Source organism: Ranitomeya variabilis, chromosome 7 (assembly GCF_051348905.1).
Source record: "Ranitomeya variabilis isolate aRanVar5 chromosome 7, aRanVar5.hap1, whole genome shotgun sequence".
NCBI classification, from domain to species: domain Eukaryota; kingdom Metazoa; phylum Chordata; class Amphibia; order Anura; family Dendrobatidae; genus Ranitomeya; species Ranitomeya variabilis.
The window spans coordinates 229,229,092-229,257,060 of record NC_135238.1 but is presented as its reverse complement, the minus strand read 5'-3'; the positions used below and the strand labels follow the sequence as shown (position 1 = coordinate 229,257,060).

Here is a 27,969-nt window from a genome sequence, read left to right as displayed (position 1 = left end):
CACTGTGCGGTGGGGACATTGGGGAGGGCGATTCTGTGTGGGAGAGGCTTTTGGGTGACCTGTTGCGCGGTGTTGGGAAGGAGGCTGTGGGGAACATTGGGGATATTATACTGCATGCAGGTAATGTGCTGTAGGGTCACAATACCCCATGTGCTGGGAGCATCACCCCCGGGCGCTGGGAGCATCACCCCGGGCGCTGGGAGCATCACCCCGGGCGCTGGGAGCATCACCCCGGGCGCTGGGAGCATCACCCCGGGCGCTGGGAGCATCACCCCGGGAGCTGGGAGCATCACCCCGGGAGCTGGGAGCATCACCCCGGGAGCTGGGAGCATCACCCCGGGAGCTGGGAGCATCACCCCGGGAACATCACCCCGGGAGCTGGGAGCATCACCCCGGGAGCTGGGAGCATCACCCCGGGAGCTGGGAGCATCACACTGGGCGCTGGGAGCATCACACTGGGCGCTAGGAGCATCACCACGGGAGCAGGGAGCATCACACTGGGCGCATCACCACGGGAGCTGGGAGCATCACACTGGGCGCTGGGAGCATCACCACTGGAGCTGGGAGCATCACACTGGGCGCTAGGAGCATCAAACTGGGCGCATCACCCCGGGAGCTGGGAGCATCACCCCGGGAGCTGGGAGCATCACACTGGGCGCTGGGAGCATCACACTGGGCGCATCACCACGGGAGCTGGGAGCATCACACTGGGCGCTGGGAGCATCACCACTGGAGCTGGGAGCATCACACTGGGCGCTGGGAGCATCACCACTGGAGCTGGGAGCATCACACTGGGCGCTAGGAGCATCAAACTGGGCGCATCTCCCCGGGAGCTGGGAGCATCACCCCGGGAGCATCACACTGGGCGCTGGGAGCATCACACCGGGCGATGGCAGCATCACCCCGGGCGATGGCAGCATCACCCCGGGCGATGGCAGCATCACCCCGGGCGATGGCAGCATCACCCCGGGCGATGGCAGCATCACCCCGGGCGATGGCAGCATCACCCCGGGCGATGGCAGCATCACCCCGGGCGATGGCAGCATCACCCCGGGCGATGGCAGCATCACCCCGGGCGATGGCAGCATCACCCCGGGCGATGGCAGCATCACCCCGGGCGATGGCAGCATCACCCCGGGCGATGGCAGCATCACCCCGGGCGATGGCAGCATCACCCCGGGCGATGGCAGCATCACCCCGGGCGATGGCAGCATCACCCCGGGCGATGGCAGCATCACCCCGGGCGATGGCAGCATCACCCCGGGCGATGGCAGCATCACCCCGGGCGATGGGAGCACCACCCCGGGCGATGGGAGCACCACCCCGGGCGATGGGAGCACCACCCCGGGCGCTGGGAGCATCACCCCGGGCGCTGGGAGCATCACCCCGGGCGCTGGGAGCATCACCCCGGGCGCTGGGAGCATCACCCCCAGGCGCTGGGAGCATCACCCCCAGGCGCTGGGAGCATCACCCGGGGCGCTGGGAGCATCACACTGGGCGCTGGGAGCATCACCCTAGGCGCTGGGAGCATCACCCTAGGCGCTGGGAGCATCACACTGGGAGCATCACACTGGGCGCATCACCCTAGGCGCTGGGAGCATCACCCTAGGCGCTGGGAGCATCACACTGTGCACTGGGAGCTGTCGCTTTCCATACTCTCACATTACATAACTGATATACTATTTTAGCCCAGTACATGGCATGGCAAGAAATAAACATAATTTAAGGCATTCTCTTTGGTGTCATTTCAAGCCCTTTATGACGCTATACCCACTAAGGCTCTCATCACACTTTGTATTTTTGTCTAAAGACCCTTTAAAGTGGATCTATGGCGTTTTAGAAAAAGACAAAAAAAAATGTAAGTGGTTTCCTTAATATGGTATATTTCTATCCATTTTCAGTACATACTGTGGTCACCTGAGAAAATAATTTTCTGTATATAGCCTGCAAAAATACAGATTTATCCATCTTGAGACTCAATAGGAGTCTCTAGATGGTGCTTTGTAGGTGGAGTGTGAGACTATTGGAAAACGTAGTCTAGAGGCACAGAGGGAGAACTGAAAGGAAATTTGGTTATAAAGAAATTTAGAAAATGTTCAGAAGAAGAGAGATAAGCGTTACAGACCCAGACGTCACAATGAGCCCACTGGCAAATTTACTATTAACGCCTTTCTGAAGTCTACTATGCACTGTGATACATAGAGGCTGTAGAAACCAAAAAGCTCAAACTATTTTAGCAAAGATATCTCACAAAAATTAATGGTAGCAAAAAAAAAAAATATTCTTACCTTAAACAAAAAAAAGAATAAAAAGGTTACACTCACTTTTAAAGAAGTTATCCCATTTCAAAAAATATTGTTTCAAGAGCTCAGGAAGAAAAAAAAACACTGGGCTATTATTAACTGTCCTGGGGTCTAACTCTGTGTCTCTGCCGCGGCTCCGATGCTTGTGTACAAGTTGCAGTAGCAATGCCACATCGACCAGTGGCAAAAGGCATTGTTGGACCCCAGGAGGGTGAGTAACAGCTCAATTTGAAGATCTAGAGAAATATTTTTTAATCCGAGGACAGCCCCTTTAAAAGCAGCAAAAAGGATAAAAGTAAAATTGCAGCGCTAATATTCCTTTTTAATATTTATTAAAATATTTTTATAAGTTATTCTGACATTAGCTTTACTCCATAAACAAGTTGCTCATGAAAGTCAGAAATTATTCACCCAAGAAAGAAAAAAAAAAAAGAGAAAAAAAAAAAGGTCTTTCTTATCAATGCAACTTTGTAAAGAACTGATAAAACAAACCTCTAAACTGCATTCCTGCACAGGATAGAAAAAGTAAAAATGTTCTGTACGAGGCGACCTGTTACATCCCCTATAAACATTCCACCTCTTTACTAAATGTAACTATGTTTCTCGTGCTGTAAGAAATGTAGAAATGGCTTCTTTGATTTTCACAGTTACCTTGTTTCTTGGCAACAAAGTGTGCCGGTCGGTCATCCCTACCTTGTTCTTCAGTCAACGTTTATTGCATATTACTGTCATGAATAGATTAATATCTGAACTATTAACTGAACGGTTTCTAACGTGCCGCCAGGAACAAGTGCTGTTCTACATTGTGTTACATACAGTGGCGTGTAAACGTTTGGGCTCCCCTGGTCAAAATTACTCTTATTGTGAACAGTTAAGCAAGTTCAAGATTAAATTATCTGTCAGGCTACTTTCACACTAGCGTCGTGCGCTGCACGTCGCTATGCGTCGTTTTGAAGAAAAAACGCATCCTGCAAAAGTGCTTGCAGGATGCGTTTTTTCTCCATTGACTTGCATTAGCGACGCAGTGCGACGCATTGCCACACGTCGCAACCGTCGTGAGACGGTTGCATCGGACCGTCGCCACCAAAAAACGTTACATGTAACGTTTTTTGTTGCGTCGTGTCTGTCTTTTCCAATCTCCGCCCCCCCCCCCCCCCGCACCTCACAATGGGGCAGCGGATGCGTTGAAAAACAGCATCCGCTGCCCCCGTTGTGCGGCGCATTCACTGCTAGCGTCGGTACGTCGCAACGACGCAATTCGTCGTGCGTCGTCCGACGCTAGTGTGAAAGTAGCCTAAAAGGTTAAGTAGCCTAAAGTTAAAGATGTCACATTTTCTTTATATTTTAGAAAAAAAAAATTGCTTAAAAAAAAAAATCTCTCTCTCTAAAATATATATATGTATATTGCTATCTTATATCCTTCTGTTGCTTTGTGGGACTCCACCATTTTCATTGTCAGAGTGCTGTTTTTTGGCACAGTGCGCAGGAGCTGGGAAAGGACAGAGAGGCCCAGAGCTTGAGTACTGCAGGAATTTGCAATGCCGTCAACAGGGCAGATAAGTATGCCTACGCAGGAGCATAATGCCGGGGAGCCTGTGAAGCAAGCAGGAGGGCGGCATTGCAAGAAGATGGGGGGCGCCGGACCAGGACCTGCGACACCCATCAGACCGGACCGCCCAGGAGGTAGGAGAGTATAATTAAAGTTACTTTTCTTCTCTTGCAAGTCGGATCGGGGAATTATCTGCAGCATTATAGAATGCTGTAGGTAAGAACTGAAAGGCAGTGTGGTCATAACTCATATCGGCCAAACCTGGTGACAGGTTCCCTTTAAGTGCTCTCCTCACTCACAGCCTGCAGGATTCATTCCCTCCACCTGTAGGTGCTGTGCATGTTTTCCTTCATATCTACAGTGTGATTATTACAGCCTGTATGTGATCTGCCCTCCCTGAAGACTTGGATGCTTTCCTCCACTGAACACACTTATCTGCTGTGTATAACCTCAAACAATAGGCTACTGGCACAGCTAGCTATGTACAGGAGTCACTCAGCACCTACAGCAACAAAATGCTACTTCATACTTGTTTTGGTGCAAATAGTTAAAATGCTTCAAAAAATATATATAAAAATACCTAGTAAAATAATAATGTAACAATAACCACAATGCCACAAACATTCCCTCTGCCTTGTCAGGACTGAAAACCTCAAATTGTATGAGGCAAATAGCAACAGTGTGCCAAAATATTGAATCTCAACATGCTCGGAGTTACGGTATGTCAATGTTCGGCTACCTATGGCAGGCGCAGACAATAAATGGACACGACCAGCGGTCACTCCTTTCAGATGCGGCTCATTCTCTGGATTTCTGAGAGTCCAACCTCTGGGATCACTATGGACAGGACATCATGTTCAATCTGGTGAAAACATATTTAAGACCCCCTTTAACAAATGCTTCTTATTGTAGCTTGATTCTGGGTAAAATGGGCGAATAATGTATATTTTCTGAACAACCCATTTACAGATGGAAAAATTAATTTTCCCCATTTGTAACTCAATAGGAAAGAAAATCTTGCAATAAATCCCTAACCAATCAGCATGAGATAATGTGGTGATGCAGATCCCATCCATTTTGCTTCTGTATTCCGAAAATAGGCAATTTGTGCTTAAAACTTATGACCTTAAAGTTATCAAAATATTCTTTAAAAAAGCCGACCTCTGGTGCTATGTGGCCACAAAATCCCTCATTTCGAAGATTTCTCTACTGAGGTCTCCAAGAAGTGTAAAGTCTTCAGCACCATCTGCACAAAGGCAATGTCCGCTAGCAAATGAAATATTCTGCCGTTCTGACGATAAAAGGAAACAATGGCTCATTTCAAGCCATTACATCACTGGAAAAGGTGGACACCTTCGAGAACAAACCACTACACCAGAGGGAAACAGGTAACGAATTATACCCCCCCTTAGAAAATCCTTGGCCGCCACGGATCGCGGAGTCCAACGGATCTATCAAGCCAAGGATCCCCAGAAGAGCGAAGGCCAGCTACTCGCCAAAAAATGGTCTTAAGTGACTCTTATACTTTCATACTCTCATGAATTTAGGTTTAGTTAACTTACTAATTGTGACTCCACTATTTAAAATCCTCAAGGATTCTTAAGTTCCTGTTCTATATTAAAAAAAAAGCACAAAAGTCCTTAGACACTTGAAAGGTTTTGAGCCGGACATTGCCCTTTAACAAGGGACCCATCTTCCCGAGGCCGATTATCAGGCTGCATAAATTGGGGGCTGGCAATGTATATGGTTCCCCATCAGTTCTTAGGAGGGCAGGGGTTAGAATCCTAATTAGTAAACATCTTATGTACAACTTATCGATTTGTTTTAGTTATTGTTCTAAAAGTTTGCAATAAAAATTACATATTTAAAAAATAAATCTTTAAACCCGTTCAATACCCAATATACTAAATTCTTAAAATTATAAATAACAGAAAACAAATAATAAAAAAAAGATTGCAATTTCTTTTCTTCACTTTTTCCCAACCAACTTTATATTTTTTCCTATTTATTTTTTTTTAACATTTCTTGCTAGAAGTCAAATCCGTCAGGGGAACAAACATTTACAAACTAAGTGGTTTTATTACAAATAAGCGCTGAGCCGACACGTTGCTCCTCTGCTCGTGGGAGAGATGGATATTTACTACACCTTAGAACGAGAAAACGTCGTCTGATATCATCGCTGCAGAACTAATTCACACTGTACAAATTGCACAATTACAGCAACAATTACGCATTTCTTCTAACAAAATGCCCCTTATTACGAATTACAAGCCAATTATTCTCTTCAATTAGGAGTAGGAGAAAAACTAGGACGTTTGCCATCTTCTCACAAATGCCCGAATATGAGAAAATGACTCAGGCTCCAAGACAAAAAGATCCGCATCACTAGCCATGGCTGATGATCTGATGAATCGTAGGAGTATTTGTGGATGAGTTAGTGAAACATTAACATTAAAGAAAATATGGCATCAGAATCTGACCTACTGATTAAATCAGACTTTTTAAGTTAAATGTATAAATGTATTTTTAAAGACTTTTTTTTAGGAGGAGGAGGTGAGCTGTGACATCACCTATTGTGAATGGTGGATCCTGTGTTATCTACTGTACATAGAGGTGTTATCAGTCATTGTCCAGGAAGAGGAGGTGAGCTGTGACATCATCTATTGTGAATAGTGGATCCTGTGTAATCTACTGTATATAGAGGTGTTATCAGTCATTGTCCAGGAAGAGGAGGTGAGCTGTGACATCACCTATTGTGAATGGTGGATCCTGTGTTCTGTACTGTATATAGAGGTGTTATCAGTCATTGTAGAGGAGGAGGTGAGCTGTGACCACCTATTGTGAATGGTGGATCCTGTGTTATCTACTGTATATAGACGTGTTATCAGTCATTGTACAGGAGGAGGAGGTGAGTTGTGACATCACCTATTGTGAATGGTGGATCTTGTGTTATCTATTGTATATAGAGGTGTTATCAGTCATTGTACAGGAGGAGAAGGTGAGCTGTGACATCACCGATTGTGAATGGTGGATACCGTGTTATCTACTGTATATAGAGGTGTTATCAGTCATTTACAGGAGGAGGAGGTGAGCTGTGACATCACCTATTGTGAATGGTGGATCCTGTGTTATCTACTGTATATAGAGGTGTTATCAGTCATTGTACAGGAGGAGAAGGTGAGCTGTGACATCACTTATTGTGAATGGTGGATCCTGTGTTATCTACTGTATATAGAGGTGTTATCAGTCATTGTACAGGAGGAGGAGGTGAGCTGTGACATCACCGATTGTGAATGGTGGATACCGTGTTATCTACTGTATATAGAGGTGTTATCAGTCATTTACAGGAGGAGGAGGTGAGCTGTGACATCACCTATTGTGAATGGTGGATCCTGTGTTATCTACTGTATATAGAGGTGTTATCAGTCATTGTACAGGAGGAGAAGGTGAGCTGTGACATCACCGATTGTGAATGGTGGATACCGTGTTATCTACTGTATATAGAGGTGTTATCAGTCATTTACAGGAGGAGGAGGTGAGCTGTGACATCACCTATTGTGAATGGTGGATCCTGTGTTATCTATTGTATATAGAGGTGTTATCAGTCATTGTACAGGAGGAGAAGGTGAGCTGTGACATCACCGATTGTGAATGGTGGATACCGTGTTATCTACTGTATATAGAGGTGTTATCAGTCATTTACAGGAGGAGGAGGTGAGCTGTGACATCACCTATTGTGAATGGTGGATCCTGTGTTATCTACTGTATATAGAGGTGTTATCAGTCATTGTACAGGAGGAGAAGGTGAGCTGTGACATCACCGATTGTGAATGGTGGATACCGTGTTATCTACTGTATATAGAGGTGTTATCAGTCATTTACAGGAGGAGGAGGTGAGCTGTGACATCACCTATTGTGAATGGTGGATCCTGTGTTATCTACTGTATATAGAGGTGTTATCAGTCATTGTACAGGAGGAGAAGGTGAGCTGTGACATCATCGATTGTGAATGGTGGATACCGTGTTATCTACTGTATATAGAGGTGTTATCAGTCATTTACAGGAGGAGGAGGTGAGCTGTGACATCACCTATTGTGAATGGTGGATCCTGTGTTATCTACTTTATACAGAGGTTTTACTTTTTCTGTAACCCTGTGTGTCAGAGAAGCATGAAAAGTCTTCTGTACAGAACAAGAAGTAGGAGTATAATTTAACCTAGTGGATAGTGTGAAAAATCACATTTTTTCAGATTATTTTAAATTTAGATATTGACAAAAAAATGTTAAAAAAAAATAATACATATAGTTTTTTTCCATTTAAAGGGAACCTGTCACCACTTTTTTGCTCTATCATGCGTACAGCAAGCCGAGGAGGGGTGGAGTGAGGGAACAGAGGCAACGCCCATCAGACCGGACTGAACAGATTAACATACAGTGCGGGACAAATAAAAAAGGTTTTTATGGGTGATGCATGGGGTTTCAAATGTAGATGTGGAATGCATACCTGACAAGCAATTAGATATTTTTAGCTGATAGAGCAAAAAAGTGGTGACAGAGTGAGGGTGGAAATTGAGGGGAAAAGTGGGAAGGGAAGGTGGGAAAATGCATTTGAACGCCATGGTGTGCTGAGCGCCTGTGCTTGGTTTGAACAGTCATTATGTGCTGACAGAGGCCTTTTTAAGTTTCACAAAGAAATATACAATCATCCAGACAAGGATTATTAAAAGTACAGGTCTAAGACAGGAGGTGACAAATCTGCTTTAAAAAAAATAAAAAATAAAAAAAATAGTCTGCTTTTTATCCCCTTGGACACAGCGCCACACCAGACCCATGGGCTGTCTCCGGCACTGCAGCTTTCCCTCATTAAAGGTGTTGTCCAGGGTGTAATCAAAGGTCATAAGAAAACAAATACATCCACTGAGTTAGGTGGTCCCCAATAAATCTTTGCTTAGTCAGCCAGTGGCAAAGCGAAGATATCACATAGTTATATGTGAATGCTGCAGCCAATCACAAGTCGCAGAAGCTGATGGCGGTATATACAGCACAAAACAGCCAACGGTGATTGACTGCAGCGGTCAAGTGAGTGTTCGGAGAAGTGATTGATGCAGCAAAGTAACCAAAGGCTGGTGAAGAATGCCATAATAATAGCACCAGAGCAATGAGGGATGTAGAGGGGATATCCACCATAATGACCCCACAGCCCTGCCGAGGAGCGGGTACAACCTCTAAAAACTCTTCATTCTGCACTTCTGCATTACATGGACTATAGAACCCTGACCAAGATGGGGGGTCAGCATTTATGGCTGAAACTTCCAAATTTCTTGGCAAAAGGTAATGCAATGCCATGCTGAGACTGCGGATAGCAGGCGAGACGCCGTCTCTCTTCCCATCACCTCGAGGACTGGCCGCTCGTTATATCGGCCTTGGAATAACACAAGTGAATTAGTGACGGCCTAATACACTCAACATCTTTTCTTCGTCCTCATTATAAAGCACCTGTGTTCCCCAGAATGCTGCCGCCGCTGCTGGAAAATAATGAAACAGTTTAGGCAGCAAGATTGCAAAACCCACGCATCAGCACAATTGTCATTATTCCAAATTAACTTTTAATTAAATTTATATAATGTCAAAAAGTAAAAAAAAAATAATAATAATAAAAATGCATTTAATTGCTAAAGGGGCATTACACAATTCCTGCAGCAATCTATTTTTATTAATTCTCGCTTGAATAATAACATTCAAGGAGAAGGAGCAGTATGAGGGCATCCGATCCGCCAAATCACAACCGTCACCGTGCTGACAGGTGGGAATTTACACGCCCTGCGTCACCTACCTATCTAGCCCCAGACCTTGCAGAAGACCATTAATAAGCGGACAATCCCTTATACTATGCAATAGTGCCCATAGAAAATGTAAAAAAAAATTACTTACAGGCGCATCTCACAAATTATATTATCAGAAAGTTAATTTATTTCAGTTCTTCAATACAAAAAGTGAAACTCATGTATTATATAGAGTCATTACACACAGAGTGATCTATTTCACGTGTTTATTTCTGTTAATGTTGAAGATTATGAAAACCCAAAAGTCATTATCTCAGTAAATTAGAATAATTAACAAGAAACACCTGCAAAGGCTCCTAAGTGTTTAAAAAGGTCCCTTAGTCTGTTATCGTAGCTTCACAATCATGGGGAAGACTGCTGACCTGACAGAAGACCAGAAGGCATCACTGACACACTCCACAAGGAGGGGAAGCCACAAAAGGTCATTGCTAAAAAAGCCGGCTGTTCACACAGTGCTGTATCCAAGAATATTAATGGAAAGTTGAATGGAAGGATAAAGTGTGGTAGAAAAAGGTGCACAAGCAACCGGGATAACCGCAACCTGGAAAGGATTGTTAGGAAAAGGCCATTCAAAAATGTGGGGGAGATTCACAAGGAGAGGACTGCTGCTGGAGTCATTGGTTCACCACACACAGACGTCTCCAGGACATGGACTACAAGTGTCACATTCCTTGTGTCAGCCACTCATGACCAATAGACAACGCCAGAAGCGTCTTACCTGGGACAAAGAGAAAAGAACTGGACTGTTGTCAGTGGTCCAAGGTGTTGTGTTCAGATGAAAGTAAATGTTGCATTTCATTTGGAAATCCAGGTCCCAGAGTCTGGAGGAAGAGTGGAGAGGCCACAATCCAAGCTGCTGGAGGTCTAGTGTGAAGTGTCCACAATCAGTGATGGTTTGGGGAGCCGTGTCATCTGCTGGTGTAGGTCCACTGTGCTATCAAGACCAAAGTCAGCGCAGCCGTTTACTATGACATTTTAGAGCACTTCATGTTTCCCTCTGCTGACAAGCTTTCTGGAGATGGAAATGTAATTTTCCAGCACGACTTGGCCCCTGTCCACACGGCCAAAAGTACCAATACCTGGTGTAAAAACAACAGTATCACTGGGCTTGATTGGCAGCAAACTCACCTGACCTTAACACCATAGAGAATCTATGGAGTATTGTCAGGAGGAAGATGAGACACCAGACCCAACAATGCAGACGAGCTGAAGGCTGCTATCAAAGCAACCTGGGCTTCCATAACCCCTCAGCAGTGCCACAGGCTGATCACCTCCATGCCACGCTGCATTGATGCAGTAATTGATGCAAAAGGAGCCGCGACCAAGTACTGAGTGCATTAACTGAACATACATTTCAGTAGGACAACATTTCGCATTTTAAAATCATTTTTGGTGCATTACACCATTATACATTACATTACTGATCCAGTACTGATCCTGAGTTACATCCTATATTATACTCCAGAGCTGCACTCACTATTCTGCTGGTGCAGTCACTGTGTACATACATTACTGATCCTGAGTTACATCCTGTATTATACCCCAGAGCTGCACTCACTATTCTGCTGGTGCAGTCACTGTGTACATACATTACATTACTGATCCTGAGTTACATCCTATATTATACTCCAGAGCTGCACTCACTATTCTGCTGGTGCAGTCACTGTGTACATACATTACTGATCCTGAGTTACATCCTGTATTATACCCCAGAGCTGCACTCACTATTCTGCTGGTGCAGTCACTGTGTACATACATTACATTACTGATCCTGAGTTACATCCTATATTATACTCCAGAGCTGCACTCACTATTCTGCTGGTGCAGTCACTGTGTACATACATTACGGATCCTGAGTTACATCCTGTATTATACCCCAGAGCTGCACTCACTATTCTGCTGGTGCAGTCACTGTGTACATACATTACGGATCCTGAGTTACATCCTGTATTATACTCCAGAGCTGCACTCACTATTCTGCTGGTGCAGTCACTGTGTACATACATTACGGATCCTGAGTTACACCCTCTATTATACTCCAGAGCTGCACTCACTATTCTGCTGGTGCAGTCACTGTGTACATACATTACTGATCCTGAGTTACATCCTGTATTATACCCCAGAGCTGCACTCACTATTCTGCTGGTGCAGTCACTGTGTACATACATTACATTACTGATCCTGAGTTACATCCTATATTATACTCCAGAGCTGCACTCACTATTCTGCTGGTACAGTCACTGTGTACATACATTACGGATCCTGAGTTACTCCCTCTATTATACTCCAGAGCTGCACTCACTATTCTGCTGGTGCAGTCACTGTGTACATACATTACATTACTGATCCTGAGTTACATCCTATATTATACTCCAGAGCTGCACTCACTATTCTGCTGGTGCAGTCACTGTGTACATACATTACGGATCCTGAGTTACATCCTGTATTATACCCCAGAGCTGCACTCACTATTCTGCTGGTGCAGTCACTGTGTACATACATTACTGATCCTTAGTTACATCCTGTATTATACCCCAGAGCTGCACTCACTATTCTGCTGGTGCAGTCACTGTGTACATACATTACATTACTGATCCTGAGTTACATCCTATATTATACTCCAGAGGTGCACTCACTATTCTGCTGGTGCAGTCACTGTGTACATACATTACGGATCCTGAGTTACATCCTGTATTATACCCCAGAGCTGCACTCACTATTCTGCTGGTGCAGTCACTGTGTACATACATTACTGATCCTTAGTTACATCCTGTATTATACCCCAGAGCTGCACTCACTATTCTGCTGGTGCAGTCACTGTGTACATACATTACATTACTGATCCTGAGTTACATCCTCTATTATACTCCAGAGCTGCACTCACTATTCTGCTGGTGCAGTCACTGTGTACATACATTACATTACGGATCCTGAGTTACATCCTGTATTATACTCCAGAGCTGCACTCACTATTCTGCTGGTGCAGTCACTGTGTACCTACATTACATTACTGATCCTGAGTTACATCCTGTATTATACTCCAGAGCTGCACTCACTATTCTGCTGGTGCAGTCACTGTGTACATACATTACATTACTGATCCTGAGTTACATCCTGTATTATACCCCAGAGCTGCACTCACTATTTTGCTGCTGCAGTCACTGTATATATACGTTACTGCTCCTGAGTTACATCCTGTATTATACCCCAGAGCTGCACTCACTATTCTGCTGCTGCAGTCACTGTATATATACGTTACTGATCCTCAGTTACATCCTTTATTATACTCCAGAGCTGCACTCTGAAGAAAGCGAAGGCAAGAACTCCAATCTCTGGCCTTCAACAAAAACCATGACTTTGATGGCTTCTTCCATGGGAATAGAAGTGTATTGTGGTGTAGGTGACAGTGCAGTGACCCACTGTCATATCTGAAATAAAGGGTGTAAAACCCATCTCCACCATCGTAGAGCACCGGATTACTGCACCATTATAACGGCATAACATAAATAACAGGGTACGTGACATTACAATTCGCCTGGCGGTGAGGAATCCACCTACATTGTGATGTCATGGTGCAACATACATGAGACATAAAGCCGAGCAAAGAAGACAATAAACTTAGAATTAAAAAAATATAAAAAGGTGATTTATAAAGATTTTCAATGAAAAGTTGATTAAGAGGTAACTAAAGAGGCATGAAGAGAAGTAGAAAGAAAGGAACAGAGAATTACTTGCCTCATCCGCAATCATACACCTACGGGGAGAGAGAGACAAAACATTATATGTTAATACAAACCGCACTCCGTCTTCTATTCCCACATGAAAAACAATATGTTAATTAGCAGATCTGCTCGAACACATGTTACACGGCCGCTACCGCGAGGAAAAAAAAGAAATCTATATATAAATAAAGCAAATGAGGTCTTCAGAGCAAACCAATGAATCCAATTTGTGCAATTACTGGATTTGATTTCAGTTAATGTAACTCGTTTAAAGACGACGCTGAGAAAGACGGGAAGAATCCGGAGCCGTCCTCTGCCGCGGGCCCCGTCCCGACGGGCGCAGGGGCTCAAGATTAACCTCTTCTCGTTTTAGGGCTTTTGTTTCTTCCTTCATTACACCCACAAAATTGTATTTATTTTTTTTTTCTTTTTTTTTAAATGCTGCTGTCAAAATAATGCAACAAATTGTAGTTTTTAATTTGATACAATGTATTTTTCAACAAAAAAATAACAGGAAAAAAGAATTATTGGTGTGGAGTAGGGCAGCCTGGTGTAGGTACCCGGACCCCTCTAATCTTCACTCCAGGTGGGCCAACAGCTCGGCGTTCCATTGACTTGGTGGTGGAACCAGGGGTGCAGCTAGGGGTCCCAGGAGCCGTTTGTACAATGTCAGGGTGCATGCGGTCAGCACCTTCATGGCCTAAACAGTTTTATTTATACCATTTTCGGGGGGAATACGATGCTTTCATCGCTTTTTATTGCATGAGTTGGGGGTGATGGGGCAACCAAAAAACAGCAATTCTGGAGTATCAATTTTTTTCCTTTTTATGACGTTTACTTTATGGGTTAATTTAACTTCATATTTTTATAGATCAGACTTTTACAGAAGCGGTAATATCAAATATGTTAGACTGAAAAATGAAAAAAAATAAATAAATAACTTTGTTTCCTTTATAAGTTGCGCTAAAGGACTTGAACCTGTGATCACTTGAATGCATGTACTATACAATGCAATACTACAGTATGGTGCCGTCTGCCGCTGCAATCCATCAGCAACCAGGAGGGTGTAGAAGCGATCCAGCACTTTCTGTGCCGCTGTCCATCTATGCTGACCGCAACAAGAAGCGTCAAACCATACGGCCACTAATGGGTGTCTGGCAACTCAAAAGTGACTGTACAAACAAAGCACAGGCACTCGGTGCACCCGTACATTTTAGTGCACCTTCTGACCAACTTAGGCAGAAGGGAGGGGATGGATGGAAAACAAGTAGGTGGGAAGGTGCACTGAACTGCTTGGATGCAGCAAGTACCTGTGCTTGGTTTGTACAGTCAATTTGTGCTGACGGACACCCATTAAAAGTCATATGGTGTGAAAGAATTACACCACCTATTCTCCACTGCAATTTTAGCATTATCTTCCCCCCATGTGTAAAAACCCATTCCTCCCTTCCTCCAGAACAGAGTTCCTGAAATCCTCTGTGCTGCTGTCTTCATTAGCTGCTCTTTCCACAATGGCTTTGATAATGAAGCTAAATGTGGAAAAGCTCCGGCAACGGTCAATTACGCGGCTCGGACTTTCTCTCTGCGCAGATAACAAACATAACAAAACCTTTTTTGATAATGTGGTAAAGTCTATAAATAATGCATGAAAAATGCGAATATGTGCGAGTGCTGCTCCCGTCCCATTTGCATCAGGAAAGGCGCCAGGAGGATACACTAAAATGACCCTTTCCCAGAAATGAAGCATACGGGAAGTAGTGCATCGCCCCCTCAGCTGCCACAGGCAGTGACAGCCATTAGCATTAATAGAAACGAATGAGAAATCCTGGAATACACGGAGTACACATGGCGGCCACAGACACCCGAGAGGGACACGGCCAGCGCCTCATCCGCAGCCACATGCCAGAGCGACACCGGACGCCAGTCTGGACCCGTCATACCGGGGATTACTGACCGCTATGCCGCTTATAAAATAAACAGCATCCAAATCCATTTTAAAGGAACAGATGACGAGGCGATTACACGCATTTAAAGGGATATGACAAGCAATGTGGGATATTAATATCATCGACTGAGTCACAAGTCACAGTGCACACCTAGAGGAGAATCACACATCAAAACAGAAAAAAAAATTATGTACATCGCACTGGGAGTAGTAGTTCTGCCAGAGATGAGGCTGAAGACCCCTGATATAAAGCCCCCGAGTGCAGCACAGATTTTATCATCTTTCTGTCCTGGAAAAATCTTTCACATTGTTGGCTTCGGTATTTTATATGAGCTGCCAAGATGAGCGGCAACTGTTCAGAGCACATGTCTGACTCAGCCGAAGACCTGACAAACGGAGGATCAGATACTAAAGGAGCATTTACAATATAATAACTACTATAATACTGCCCCCTATGTACAGGAATATATCTACTATAATACTACTCCCTATGTACAAGAATATAACTACTATAATACTGCCCCCTATGTACAGGAATATATCTACTATAATACTGCCCCCTATGTACAAGAATATAACTACTATAATACTGCCCCTGTGTACAAGAGTATATCTACTATAATACTGCCCCTATGTACAAGAATATAACTACTATAATACTGCCCCTATGTACAAGAATATAACTACTATAATACTGTCCCCATGTACAAGAATATAACTACTATAATACTGCCCCTATGTACAAGAATATAACTACTATAATACTGCCCCTATGTACAAGAATATAACTACTATAATACTGCCCCTATGTACTACAATATAACTACTATAATACTGCCCCCTATGTGCAAGAATATAACTACTATAATACTGCCCCTATGTACAGGAATATATCTACTATAATACTGCCCCCTATGTACAAGACTATAACAACTATAATACTGCCCCCTATGTACAAGAATATAACTACTATAATACTGCTCCTATGTACAGGAATATAAGTACTATAATACTGCCCCCATGTACAACAATATAACTACTATAATACTGCCCCTATGTACAACAATATAACTACTATAATACTGCTCCTATGTACAAGAATATAACTACTATAATACTGCTCCTATGTACAGGAATATAAGTACTATAATACTGCCCCCTATGTACAAGAATATAAGAACTATAATACTGCCCCTATGTACAGGAATATATCTACTATAATACTGCCCCCTATGTACAGGAATATATCTACTATAATACTGCCCCCTATGTACAACAATATAACTACTATAATACTGCCCCTATGTACAACAATATAACTACTATAATACTGCCCCCTATGTACAAGAATATAACTACTATAATACTGCTCCTATGTACAAGAATATAACTACTATAATACTGCCCCTATGTGCAAGAATATAACTACTATAATACTGCCCCTATCTACAAAATATAACTACTATAATACTGCCCCCAAGTAGAAGAAAAGAACTACTATAACACCGCTATTTATATATTTATATATATATATTATATATATTTATAATATACAAAGGTGTGTGTGTGTGTGTGTGTGTGTGTGTGTGTGTGTGTGTGTGTGTGTGTGTGTGTGTGTGTGTGTGTGTGTGTGTGTGTGTGTGTGTGTGTGTGTGTGTGTGTGTGTGTGTGTGTCCGGGACACCGTCGCAGCTACAGCCACAAAATTTTGCACAGTCACACGTCTGGACCCCGAGAGCGTCATAGACTATGTTGTGAGGCGAAATTTTAACCCCACGCTTTCCAAATCACCAAACAATTTTGCCCCTATCTACATAATGGGGAAAAAGTGAAAGGAAAAGTGTTGGAGGCGAATTGACAGCTGCCAGATGTGAACAAGGGGGACTTAAAGAATGAGAACGATGGCACCAAAGAGTATATACTGTACAGTTGCTAAGGTGGGGCCCCGACATGGGATAATCACCACACCACCACGGGGATATGAACACACACACAAAATGCGCCACACACTACCACGTGCTCGAACACATACCACCCTCAGCGCACATTTCACCACACATACACCAACCTCACCACATAAAAGTCGAAACACAAAAGTCGCCGCTCAAAACTCGCCACACGCAAAACTCTCCACATGCAAAACTCGCCACATGCAAAACTCGCCACACGTGCAAAACTCGCCACATGGAAAACTCGCCACACGCAAAACTTGCACACGCGGAAAATTTGCCACATGCACAAAAGTTGCAACACATGCAAAAGTTGCCTCACACAAAACTTGCACATACTCAAAACGCACCACACATAAAACTCGCCACGCGCAAAACTTGCTGCACACAACTTGCTACACTAACCTGTCACATGCAACTCGACACACAAAAAGTTGCTGCACGCATGTCGCCACACAAAACTCATCTCACAAAAGTCGCTACATGCATGTCGCCACACGCAACTCAACACACACAACTTGACACACGAAACTCGCCCTAAAACACACACAAGTCTGGTATTATCCTTCAAAAATAAAAATCTGATTAATAAGCAGACAAACTACAAGAGCAACAACTGTACCATATAGGAAATACGGCAGCTGTCAGTCACATGACCAGTCTATTATGTGTATGTGTGAGCTAATATATACTGCCAGGGGGGAGGGCTTCCTGTTGGCTGGGGATTTATCAGGCTGCCAATTTAGCTCACAAATACTGAGGTAAAAATACTGAGCAAATAACATGTGAACGAGGTCTAATACAGGAGGAGATGACATACAGATATATACTATATACAGGAGGAGATGACACACAGGTATATACTATATACAGGGGAGATGACACACAGGTATATACTATATACAGGGGAGATGACACACAGGTATATACTATATACAGGAGGAGATGACATACAGGTATATACTATATAGGAGGAGATGACACACATATACTATATACAGGGGAGATGACACACTGGTATATACTATATACAGGGGAGATGATATACAGGTACATACTATATACAGAGGAGATGACTCACAGGTATATACTATATACAGGGGAGATGACACAGGTATACTATATACGGAGGAGATGACACGGGTATATACTATATACAGGAGGAGATGACATACAGGTACATACTATATACAGGAGGAGATGACATACAGGTACATACTATATACAGGGGAGATGATACACAGATATATACTATATACAGGAGATGACACAGGTATATACTATATACAGGAGATGACACACCGGTATATACTATATACAGGAGCAGATGACACACAGGTATATACTATATACAGGAGGAGATGACTTACAGATATATACTATATACAGGAGGAGATGACACACGTATATACTATATACAGGAGGAGATGACATTCAGGTATATACTATACACAGGAGATGACATACAGGTATATACTATATATAGGAGATGACATACAGGTATATAGTATATACAGAAGAGATGACATACAGGTATATACTATATACAGGAGGTGACATACAGATATATACTATATACAGAAGAGATGACATACAGGTATATACTATATACAGGAGGAGATGACACATAGGTATATAGAATATACAGGAGGAGATGACATACAGCAGGTATATACTATTTACAGGGGAGATGACATACAGGTATATACTATATACAGGAGATGACATACAGGTGTGTAATATATATAAGGGAGATGACAAACATGTATATACTGAGGGGAAAATGAGAGGTGTGAGGTGAAAATGAGGGGTGTGAGGTGAAAATGAAAAGGTGTGAGTGCAAAATGAGAGGAGTGAGGGAAAATAGTGGAGTGATCGGAAAATGACAGATGTGAGGTCGAAATGACAAGTGTTAGGGGGGAATGAGAGGTGTAAGGGGGAAAATGAGAGATGTGAGGGGGAAAATGAGAGGCGTGATGGGAAAATAAGAGAAGTGAGGTGCTATAACTAACCACAGATATTTACTATGCCCAGGCAACGCCGGGCTCTTCAGCTAATGTATGTATGTATGTATGTATGTATGTATGTATGTATGTATGTATGTATGTATGTATGTATGTATGTATGTATGTATATATATATATATATATATATATATATATATATATATATATATATATATATATATATACATACATACATATACACACATATACACACACACAAGTTCTGACTCTGCTCCTCTGCTCTGCATTTTGGTAGTAGTTATGTCCTTCAAGTTAATGGCAGTGATCTGCTCTAAGCTGGAATACTTACCACGGCCTCTACCAAGTTGCGCCTGTTAAAATATCTGGGTGACAATATCTGGACTCCCAACAATCTGATATTGATGGTTACCTATGTTGTCAACATAGCTTTTTTTATTTAACCTTGTTACGGCTAAGATTTGGCCAGTGCAATTATTAATCAGCTTGATACTACCCTTCCTAAATATGTTTGTCCATAGAAAAATTGGTTAAAAGGGTTTTGTGACAATGAAACAATAAAAAGTTCTAGAAATTTTGATATTTTCGATATTTCGAAAAATCATAAACAGAGGCATCTCCAGCTCCCCGGTGGATGCAGCGCTCGCCTCCGTGGAGGTCTGTTCTGTTTGGCCGTCAAAAGGACGGCTACAGACTGCAATCGGCTGCAGCGGTCAGATTTCTATAAAAGTGCAATTATTATTGCATATTTCTCTGATTGGCGGTGCACCAGCCAATGGAAGACTTTAAGTCCTAAGAATGCGCCGATATTGACCACCGGTGTGACACACGCTCATGACTACGAATATGAGCCATTGTTCGGTCTCGCTCCAAGGTCTCCACTGGAGGGAAAGTCTGTATGATGTCTACGGAGCAGAAGACAACTACGGCCAAGAACTACAGTGATCTCACCAACGGTGTGGCTCAAATAAAAAACTAAAGAATTTGCCGTGCCTACTCATGAAGGGTTATTGCCACAATAGTGATATACTCCAACAGTAATACCGCTATTATACTGCACGAGGTTTCTTCTGTTCTTATTGGTAACGATGGACATATAGCCAGTGTTTTTTCAGTAAAGCGAGATATGAGGATGCTGGGTCTTATTCACAGGATTTCATTGAGATCGCTGACAGTTGCCAGACGGCGTCTCCTGCTAAGGCGCATTCACAGTTTGGCCCCTTCTGGTGAAGATGCACAGATCCCCTTATGTCGGCTTATTTTTCTACATAAATTGGAAACAAAATGCCATCTAGAAAAGGCACAATTTTCCTTTTTTTTTTTTTTAACAAATTTATAGTATTTTACTTTTGAGTTATTAAAGGGATAGATAGATAGATAGATAGATAGATAGATAGATAGATAGATAGATAGATAGATAGATAGATAGATAGATAATGAGGAAAGTAGGTATTTAATACACTGACAATTTTGCAAGGTTTGACACCTACAAAGAATGGAGAGGTCTTTAATTTCTATCGTAGGTACACTTCAATTGTGAGTCACGGAATCTAATAATGAAAAAGAGAAAATCACATTGTATTATTTTTACATAATTTACATTTTATTCCATGAAATAAGTATTTGATCGCCGGCCAACCAGCAAGACTTCAGGCTTTAACAGACCTGTCAGATTTTCTTTAAAGGGATCCTGTCACCCCCAAAATGGATGATGAGCTAAGCCCACCGGCATCGGGGGCTTATCTACAGCATTACAGAATGCTGGGCCTCTCTGACCTTTCCCGGCGCCTGCGCACTGCAGTACTTTGCTCTGCCCTCAACAGGCCAGACAAAGTACGCCTGCGCCGGAGCCGCAGCGTGAATACAAGAAGAGGACGTCATTGTAAGAAGATGAGAGGCCCCGGACCGGACCGCGACGCCCATCGGATCGAACAGCCCCTGGGTGAGTATAATATAACCTCTTTGTCTCATCTTTCAGGATACATCGGGGGCTTATTGACAGCATTACAGAATGCTGCGGATAAGCCCCTGATGACGGTGGGCTTAGCTCATCTTCGATTTAGGGGGTGACAGGTTCCCTATAAGAAGCCTCCTACTCTGCACTCATTACCTGGATTAATTGCACCTGTTTGAACGCGTTACTTGTATAAAAGACACCTGTCCACACTCTCAATCACACTGCAACCTCTCCACCATGGCCAAGACCAAAGGGCAGTTAGTCTAAGGACACCAGGGACAAAATTGTAGACCTGCACAAGGTTGGGATGGGCTACAGGACAATAGGCAAGCAGTTTGGTGAGAAGGGAAAAACTGTTGGCACAATTATTAGAAAATGAAAGAAACACAAGATGACTGTCAATCATCCTCAGTCTGAGGCACCATGCAAGATCTCGCCTTGTGGGATAAGGATGATTCAGGGAGAGGTCAGGAATCAGCACAGAACTACAAGGGAGCACCTGGTCAATGACCTGAAGAGAACCTGGGACCAGAGTCTCAAACATTACAGTTAGTAACACACTACGTCATCACGGGTTAAGATCCTGCAGGGCACATAAGGTCTCCCTGCTTACATGTCCGGGCCCGTATGACGTTCGCCAATGACCATCTGGATGATCCAGAGGAGGCATGGGAGAAGGTCATGTGGTCAGATGAAACCAAAATAGAACTTTTTGTAATCAACTCCACTCGCCGTGTTTGGAGGAAGAAAAAGGATGAGTAAAACCCCAAGAACACCATCCCAACTGTGAAGCATAGTGGGGGAAACATCACATTTTGGGGGTGCTTTTCTGCCAGGTGGACAGGACGACTGCGCCGTATTGAAGGGAGGATGGATGGGGACATGTATCGCAAGATTTTGGTCAACAACCTCCTTTTCCCTCACTAACAGGATTGAAGATGGGTCGTAGCTGGGACTTCCAGCATGACAATGACCTGAAACACACAGCCAGGGGAGCTAAGCAGTGGCTCCGAAGAAGCATTTCAAGGTCCTGGAGTGGCCTAGCCAGTCTCCAGACCTAAATCCAATAGAAAATCTTTGGAGGAGCTGAAACTCAATGTTGCCCAGTGACAGCCCCGAAACCTGAAAGATCTGGAGAAGATCTGTATGGAGGAGGGGGCCAAAATCCCTCCTGCAGTGTGTGCAAAACCTGGTCAAGAACTACAGGAAACGTCTGCCCTCTGTAATTGCAAACAAAGGTTTCTGCACCAAAATATTAAGTTCTGTTTTTCTATTATATCAAATATTTATTTCATGCAATAAAATACAAAATAATTATGTAAAAATCATACAATGTGGTTTTTCTGGATTTTTTTTTTTTTCGATTTTCTCTCTCACAGTTCAAGTGTATCTACTATAAAAATTACCGGCCTCTCCATTCTTCCTCAATGTATGGGGAAGGAAAGTGGAGTGAGGTGGATCCCCGGCGCTGCTGCTGACAAAGGTTACTCCAGTAAATAAAAAAAGCTTCCAATTTATTGAAACGAGTTTCGGAGTAGAACCTACTCCTTCTTCAGGAACAGGAAGGAACAGGTTCTACATGCAAACCTGTTGCAATAAATTGGACTTTTTTTTTATACTTACTGTCTGGATTAACTTTGGGATCCTCCGCGCTGCTCTCTCCATTCAGTGAATACAGCGGCCGAAGCTCCCGCCACCATCCAATTATACAGCAATCTCCAAGTAGTTGTGCCGCACACAACCTGTTCAAGTGACCGACCCTCCAACTCACCATGACCTGTAGCCCATGGTGTTATATTAAGTGATAAACAAGAGGGGCTCCCTGTGTATATGGGGGGGGGGGCACCGAGTTCTGCAGCTGTCATATGATTGTATACGATGTCCTCTCATTACCAGCAAACATTACACCGATCGAGACCACAAGGACAATATTTTGGCCTCCGTTGAATGAACGAAGGCCCAAGCCTACATTTAGGAGGAGTCCACCCGCCACATTTATGCCCATAAAAAAGCCGATTTACTAAAATTCTCATTTTATAGACAGAATATAATTTCTAAAAATGTGCCAAATTTAATACTGCTTACTTTGCGCCAGAAATTTGTGCCAAAATTTGGATGCAAAGTGAAACAACCTGAGCCATCCCTTTTGTTTGAAGCCACACCCTTTCATGCCAAGTCACGCCCACTTGTCTAGCAATATACAAAAAGTATCTAAAAACACATTAAATCTTAACGAGACATGTGCAAGAGTTTTCTGTTGCAAGTTGCTTCAGAATTTGACACATAACTTGGTAAATTTCATCAGATGACAACAAGACCTAGAGGTTACCTTCCTCCTTCTTGCTCCGCAATGCCAAGACACCTGATTTTTAGAGACAAAATATCATTCAAGACATCTTCAAAATGTTGGCAGAGCGTTCGGAAAATCAATTCCCTTTACTTTTCTTGTCTTGCCCTGCGCTTTTGTCAGATGCTTAACACAGTAGAATGGAAAATTTCTCACTTTTTGCGACGAGCACAAATAAGCAGATTGTCATTTTTTTGTTTTTGCTTCCTCTTTTTTTTTTTTTTTTTTGCGTAATGTGCCGCTTGCTCATAAAAAGGACAGGTGTAAGATAAAAAAAAAAAAACAACCTGCAATAAGGAGAACAATTTGGAGGGTCTCTAGGTGGCCATCTTCTAAAGACAGCATTTATGTAATTATGCAGATCTGGTATAATTAGGCTCTGAATGAGATGCCGTTTTTTAAAACTAAAAAGAGAAAAAAGCGCGATGTGCTAAATGCAGAACATAATAACTATATGCATACAACGCCATCTCTTAATGAGGCAGCGTACGCAGCCTGTGCCATTGTCTGGGTCCAGGAAGTAAAGTTGAGCGCGGGATGAGAAACAACTAGTAGGATAAAAGCCTCTAAGTGATTGCATTTTTCGAGGGACGCTGAAACCCAAGTGTGCACAGAATTCATTTTCCTGGTTGCCGAACGTGTGAAAAAGGTGTTTGTTCCCCCAAAAAATTATAACTAAACATGGCCGACACATGTACAATGGAAGAGAGGACCATGTCCGTCAGGGTTTGTAATCTAGAATGTATTTAGAGTGGTAAACTGCAAAAATAACAGGTCCCGGGGTTTTATTTTTGCAGAGAAGTCTTGTATTCCGATGAAAAAAAATTGAGTAAATAAGGTAAAAAGAATTTAAAAAATCAAAACAAGCAAAGAGAAAAATTTCTGTAACTCTCAGTGAGACTTCTGCCCCCGTCCACAGGTATTTTAGCTTCTCGTGAGCAAGTTCTCGGGTATGAAGGTGCCTTCTCCAGACTGCAGGTCTACGCTCCGTCCACAGATGTTCTGTAGGATTTAGATCAGAAGAGGATAATGTTTTGTCCTCTGCCATTCTTGAATGATTTTAGCTATGTTCTGGGTCATTATCCTGTTGGAGGACCTATGACCTGTGACTCTGACCGAGCTTCCATACACCGGGCCGCACATTTGGGTCAAGAATGCCTTGATACTTTTGAGATTCTATTGTACCCGGCACAGATGCAGCACAGCAGCCCCATAACATAACCAAGCCTCCTCCATGTGTCACAGCAGGTCCAATGTTCTGTTCTTTGTTTCTTTGCTTCATTTTTGCTCCGGTGAACATGGAGCTGACACGACACCAAAAAGCTCCAGTTTTGTCTCATCTGTCCACAGGACTTTCTCCCGGGAAGCTTTGTCAATATGCATTTTGGCAAATTCCAGTCTGGCTTTCTTATCATTTGCTTTCAACAGTGGGTTCCTCCTCAGTTGTCTTCCATGAAGTCCACTTTGGCCAAGACAGCGCCGGATGCATCGATCTGACCCTGATGGACCTTGACCTTGGAGTTCACCTCTTATCTCTTTGGAAGTTGTTCTGAGCTCTTTGGTTACCATTCGTTTTACCCATCTCTTCAATTTGTCATCAATTTTCCTCTTGCGGCCATGTCAACGAAGGTCGGCTACAGCCCTATAGACCATAATCCTCTGAGTAGTATGTGCAGCTGCAGGAACATCAAACTGTTGGAGAGGTCTTACAGCCTTTACCTTTGACATGTTAGTCTGATTTTCTTTCTAATCTCCTGAGACATTTCTCTCCTTGGCTGTCTTTGCTCCAATATTCAGTGTGACACACACCATGATTCCAAACAGCACATTGACTACTTTTCACCCTTTAAATAGGCAGACTGATTTATTACAAGTTTGTAGACACCTGTGATGCAATTTAGGCTTCTTTCACACTTGTGTCGTCTAGCCTCCGTCGCAATGCGTCATTTTGGGGAAAAAACGCATCCTGCAAATGTGCCCGCAAGATGCGTTTTTTTCCCATAGACTTGTATTGCCGACGGATCGCGACGTATGGCCATACGTCGCATCCGTCGTGTTTTGGCGGACCGTCGTTACGAAAAAAACTTTTAAGGGAAAGTTTTTTCGTACGTCGGGTCCGCCATTTCCTACCGCGCATGTGCGACTGGAACTCCGCCCCCTCCTCCCCGGGACTTTAGAATGGGCAGCGGATGCATTGGAAAACTGCATCCGCTGCCTACGTCGTGCCGAATTTTCACAACGTCCGTCGGTACGTCGCGCCGACGCTTAGCGACGGCCCCGTACCGACGGAAGTGTGAAAGAAGCCTTACAGGACACATTGTAGTTTAACCTGTCCCTATGGTCAAATTATATTCAATCTTTTCAAGGGGAACCATAATTTTTGTTCAATACATTAACATTCCTTTGCTTAAAATTGTTCTATTGAATCAAAATCAATTTCTCAGTTGAAATTCAGTAAATTTTCATTGAAAATTACTTTGAATCCAGTGGTAGTAACACGTGAGCCCCGGTGCTCCAGTTACGCTGGGGACTTTGCGATCCTCATCTCGGGATTGCTGGGGATCATGGTAGACGAACTAATCAAACAGATGATTTTTCTGGGAGCGGAAGCATCAGCTGACCAGGAATATTCGCTGCAGGGAAATGTAGTACTACATGGCAGCCATTCAGCTGAAGAGCTTTTTATTAAAAACAAGGACGGCTTGAGCCTTCTAGAACTTGTTTCCTAGCTTGTAGCGAGGGGGGTCCTGAGCGGTGGTCCTAATTGGACATATAGACAAGAGAATGAAACCCTTTAATGAGAATTCTGGTTTTGCGAGATTCCAGTCATCCATCAAAAAGTGACAACCTCCCTGACGTGACACGCTGTACTTACCGTCAGCAGGGGAGCAGACGTAGGTGCCGCATCAGCCCCTCTCATTACCCTTGGCTCATCCTATTAACCGGAGAACCCCTTTAAAACAATGCCGTGATTTTTCAATTTGCTGAAACGCTTTTTTTTTTTTTAACTTCCACTTGCTTGTTCCTTGCAGATTCCTGCGCTTGGGCAGGAGCCGCTACCGACACCTCTCTCTCTCTCTGATGACTCCATGACAGATCACTGAAGGCCAAATCCTCCTGGAATTAATTATACACAGCCGAGAATAATGAAAGAGGTAAGACGGTGCAACCTCACTGCTATTTTAAGACATGACAGCGCGGCGTATTTCTGACTGCAGACGCTTTAAGCTACTGGATAATGACTGTTAAACACCGGTGACAGATATATTATATATAAAAATCGCCTGTGCGGACGTGTACAATGTATCTGCAGTCACCGACGTAAGAGGCCACGGGTCAGCCGCTTCCAGGAGAGCGATGCCGCTTCTCGCGCGCTTTAAATTAAACAAAAAAAAAAAACTGCATTATATCTTTTAGCAAAGATTTTAATTGGACTTGAGTAGCAGTCACCGTCAGAGCTGTGCTCGAGTTTCGCCCGTTTCGGCCCGGATCTCCCAGCTGCAGGAGACGTCACTTTACCAAAGCGTTCTCTTTTGATACCAGGTTCTGACGCCTGCGCAGTTTTGGGGTATAAAACAGACTGGCAAAATCGTGCGGCGACTCCAACTCCACAGCCTGTGGCCAATATCAATTGTTTAGAAAATCCCGTGCGGCCATAGTTTACGACACATGCTTTGTGCAGGGTGGTAACCCTGGGATAACAAATCCTACTCTTATATATTCATGACTTTTAGGCTACTTTCACACTAGCGTCGGGAACAACCCGTCGCTGTGCGTCGCACCGCCGTTCACGACGCTAGCGTGGTCTCCGCCGCACAACGGGGGCAGCGGATGCATTTTTCCCACGCATCCGCTGCCCCATTGTGAGGTGCGGGGAAGTGCGGGGAGGTGGGGGCGGAGTTCCGGCCGCGCATGCGCGGTCGGAAAAAGCGGACCGTCGGGAGCAAAAAACGTTACATGTAATGTTTTTTTCTCCCGACGGTCCGCTACCACACGCCCAAGCGTCGCAAAACGGACGCGACGTTTTGCAATGCGTCGCAAATGCGTCGCTAATGTTAGTCTATGACGAAAAAACGTATCCAGCAAGAACTTTTGCTGGATGCGTATTTTCGGCAAAACGACGCATTTGCGACGTATTGCAGTTAACGCTAGTGTGAAACTAGCCTTAGGAGCACTGAAAACCTTTCCGGATCGTGCCCAGCACGGCGGTTTACCAGCAACATCAGAATCTGTTACTTGTCAAAACTGTAGTGTTGGGAGTTTCGTTTACCTCTTGCTGCGGCCAACTGCGTGCATCTCAGATGTCATCCAGCAATGTCATTCAGGCCAGCTCAGGGGATGCTGCCTGAGTATTCAGGTAGTTAGTGTCCT

The 27,969-nt window shown here is 43.6% G+C and overlaps 1 protein-coding gene across 1 annotated transcript in view; it reads right to left on the bottom strand.

The window, feature by feature from the left end:
• The window catches only part of ZRANB3 (zinc finger RANBP2-type containing 3), a 196,411-nt gene that overhangs the window by 149,625 nt on the left and 18,817 nt on the right, over nucleotides 1-27,969 (bottom strand). The window contains exon 3 of the mRNA XM_077273065.1: nucleotides 13,430-13,448. Within this exon, the coding sequence (XP_077129180.1) occupies nucleotides 13,430-13,448 (19 nt within the window). The remainder of the gene's footprint in view (nucleotides 1-13,429; nucleotides 13,449-27,969) is intronic.